This window comes from Hylaeus anthracinus, unplaced genomic scaffold (genome assembly GCF_026225885.1).
Source record: "Hylaeus anthracinus isolate JK02 unplaced genomic scaffold, UHH_iyHylAnth1.0_haploid 0, whole genome shotgun sequence".
NCBI lineage: Eukaryota > Metazoa > Arthropoda > Insecta > Hymenoptera > Colletidae > Hylaeus > Hylaeus anthracinus.
In genome coordinates, this window is record NW_026533254.1 from 24,404,581 (window position 1) to 24,408,174 (window position 3,594).

The 3,594-nt window shown below is 41.3% G+C and overlaps 1 protein-coding gene across 1 annotated transcript in view; it reads right to left on the bottom strand.

The window, feature by feature from the left end:
* Positions 1-925: 925 nt before the first annotated feature.
* LOC128893756 (uncharacterized) overlaps positions 926-3,594 on the bottom strand; it is a 4,825-nt gene continuing 2,156 nt past the window's right edge. The window contains exons 4-12 of the mRNA XM_054154966.1: positions 3,395-3,490; positions 3,242-3,317; positions 2,985-3,156; positions 2,526-2,607; positions 2,357-2,470; positions 2,117-2,276; positions 1,249-1,476; positions 1,107-1,176; positions 926-1,032 (exon numbers count right to left, since the gene is read on the bottom strand). Coding sequence (XP_054010941.1) covers positions 967-1,032; positions 1,107-1,176; positions 1,249-1,476; positions 2,117-2,276; positions 2,357-2,470; positions 2,526-2,607; positions 2,985-3,156; positions 3,242-3,317; positions 3,395-3,490 — 1,064 coding nt within the window. The 3' untranslated portion in view covers positions 926-966. The remainder of the gene's footprint in view (positions 1,033-1,106; positions 1,177-1,248; positions 1,477-2,116; positions 2,277-2,356; positions 2,471-2,525; positions 2,608-2,984; positions 3,157-3,241; positions 3,318-3,394; positions 3,491-3,594) is intronic.

Consider the following 3,594-nt stretch of genomic DNA (forward strand, 5'->3'; position numbering starts at 1 on the left):
GAAGTGCAATCGACTGGCGAGCGGCCTCCCCGTCGAACGCAGGTGTAATAAAATTAAAATGACTGCTTCCGCGTTCGATGGACGCACGACTTTTGGCGGCGGAGAAACTTTGATCGACGGAAATCCTCGCGCGCACTGACTCGCGACTTACGCGCCATTTTTTAACACCAAAACGTAGATAGTTTTAACGTTAAGGGGGTATCCTGAATTAAGAGGTCTTATATAAGCGGTTTTTCGTGAATTTTTTTAGGATGAAAAAAAATAATTTAGTCTATCGAACTTTTTATACTATTTTCATACATATTTGAGTAGTCTGTAGACATTTTTTCAACAAGAAATTTTCAAATTGAGCCGACTGTGACGCACATTCGTAGGGCACCTCAAATGTTCATTTTCGTACATTTTTCTTCCATGCGAACTAAGAAAAACCAGAAAAAAAATGGTGAAATGTGAGATTACTTCAAGTTTGTAAAAAAGAACGAGTTCTTTGGGTGAAAAAAATTACTTTAACTTGATAAAAAAGTTGTTCAAAATTTGTTTTGTATGAATTTTCTTAGTTCACATAGAAGAAAAATGTATGAAAATGAACATTTCTTTTGGTTTTCTTGTGTCAAATCAAAATTTTTTGATTGCTGCGACTGCATCTTTCCCGCCGATAGGAGGTATTAATTGTGAGGCGCCCTACGAATGTGCGTCACAGTCGGCTCAATTTGAAAATTTCTTGTTGGAAAAATTTGTACAGACTACTCAAATATGTATGAAAATAGGATAAAAAGTTCGATAGACTTAATTATTTTTTTTCATTCTAAAAAAATTCACGAAAAACCGCTTTTTTTAGACCTTGTAATTCAAGATATCCCCTTAATACGCCTCATATGGGTGTTTCTATACATGTTTGCAGTACGAAGCCGACTTTATTCATCATGACGTAAACACTAAGACGAGTAAATATGATTTCATAGTTTATTATCTTGGTTTGCCAGGACTTTCGGTGTTCGTCGTTAACGAGCCATCGGAGCTGTAGTGAACGTTCTGCGTGTTTGCAAGTTATGGTTATTATCTATGCGTATCATCTTTGAAAAAATTCAATTATTTCTAATACACACCTTGATAGGTGTACGCTGCTTGCGGAAACTTGAGAAAGTCGCTGAAACGGATTTGGTGAATTTTTTTCTTCTGCGATTGAAAATACGTTTTCGTTAGAGATCGAGATAAACGTGATTGATTAAAGTTCATAGCGACACTCACTGGTAACTTCTGCTGCTGTTGCTAACGTCTACCGTATCCTTGCTACTGTAACTGATGGCGGCTAGACATCGTTCTTCGTCCGTGAGACGATCCTGGCAGTCTCCGCGACATCTGCCGAACTTGCTTCGCCAGTAATCCCTCCACTTCTCCATCATCCCTTTGCGTGGGCTTTTTGGGGTGCACGTATCCTCCTCGCAGTATTCCCCATTTTTATACAAAACGGCGACGCTGAAGCAAAAGTGATGCACCATTGCAACATCTCGTCATAAAATACAAAAGTATTTCATGAAAAATTCACGCATCATCGCCTTTTTGAAATTCGGTGTTCATTTACAGGCATTCAAAGGAACAGATAATTCTAAAGGAATATGTCGTCATATTCAGAAAACACTCCTCTATCGTTTAAGACTAAATAGAACTTTCTAGCGTTCGTAGTTTCTCAAATAGTACTACGTTTTCTCTAAGAATCGACCGTTTTTACAAAATCTCGTATTTCTCGAAAACTAACGGTAATGGAGCAATTTCACTTTCGGATTCGTATTTAGGACGAGGAACCCTATAAGAATCACCTAGTGGATATCGCGGAAAAAAAAATCGTGTTGGACAGTGGTAATCTCCGCCCAATCCGCACCTATTTTGTTTTTACATACTCCTTGCTTATCTCGACGATAAGTATAGACTGTCTAGTGTGGTGGCACTTCCTTGACACTAGTTTGAGAAAATAAGCGCTCTTCGCAAAGATTATTTGAATTCTCTTCAAGATACTGACTTCCAACCTTGAGACGGACGCTCGACCCGAAGAGTTAATTAAATTTAATCAGCGCGCTCCTCGCGAAAATTAACGCGATGATAACTCGACTGAACTCACGGAGGATGCACCGCATCGCAGGGTCCGCACTCGTCCGAGTGCTTCACGAGGAATCGGTAGCACACCAGGCTCAGACCGACCAGCAGCCACACCAGCAACGCGCTCACCACGGCAATCGATATCAATTCCGTCGTTCCCAGCGTGACCTCCGTGTCCTCCTCTGGGCCAAGGAGGAAACAAACCGTTAGAAAGCGAATCGTTCGACGATTTAAACACTCCAAGAGGAATCGCGGTTTTCACCTTTGTAAAGAGGCGGCACGGCTTCCTCGGGTTCGTCGATCGGTGGCGCGCCTATTTTGGGCATCATCTGATAGGCGCCGCTTTTTCTCCACGTCGCGAGACCGGTTCCTGCTCCTGGAACGGAAAACGTTGTTAGAGCGCTAGGAAAATCGTAGACGAGGAGATGTACCTGATTGCTCCAGCGTCGAGATGACCCTCAAAACGCCACCGAACGCTGGGTACCATTTCTCGTCATCCAGGTGTGGTCGAACCTGGAAAGGATAATATATTAGTCTCAATATTATCGATCAAAGTGAGAGTTACTGTGTTTATCAATATGAAATTCTTTTCAATGAATTGGCGAAGCTCTGACGATTAAAATGACCCCAAACACGATCCTAATCGGTTGAACTCGAATATCATGACGCCATTGTTACGCTATTATGGCGCCATTGTTGCGTCATGATATTCGACTTCAACCGATTGGCGTCGTGTTTGGGCTCATTTTAATCGGGAGAACCTCGCCATTCCCATGGTAATCCTTCCGTAAAAATATCATGAAAATTACGATGACTCTGTTAGTAATACTCATTTTCAATAATTGATTAATAAAGTTTGCCACTTTCGATCACAGCGACTCACAACGTACGGATTGCTGCAGCCAGTTGTAGAGGTCCTTATTGAACGCCTCCAGCTCCTTTTTCGTTTTCGATTTCGAAACGATGCACTTCACGCTCGCCACGTAATATTTCACCAACACGAAGGCTGATTCTTCGGAGTACAAAGACTGCAGGCTTTCTCTCTTGAATGGCAACGCGATACTAAACGGAGACTATGTCTTATTATAAACGGAAACGATTCTTGTTTGTCGGTCCGAGTACGAAAAAAGGTTCGATAATCTGATACCTGTTCGGCTCAACCTCGTCATCTAAAAATGGAAGGGGAATGGCGTACGATTCTTCGTTCTTCGAAGATCCATCTTCTGTTTATATTGTTTAAAATTTGTAAAAATCAAAAAGTACACATGTACAAATTCTGAGTTAATCGCGAGTGACTCACCACGATCGACGCTTTTGGACGACTTGTGTTTCATTGCTCTCTTCCTCTTCTTGACTTTGAAACGTTCAAGCTCTTGTTTACTATGATCGACTGAAGCTACGGAATAAATAATAACAAAAGTGTTAAAGATAAAGAACCTAGCCGATTAAGATGGTCAAAACTGCCCTTAGAGCTTTTTCAATAGCTCTTGAATCATTCGA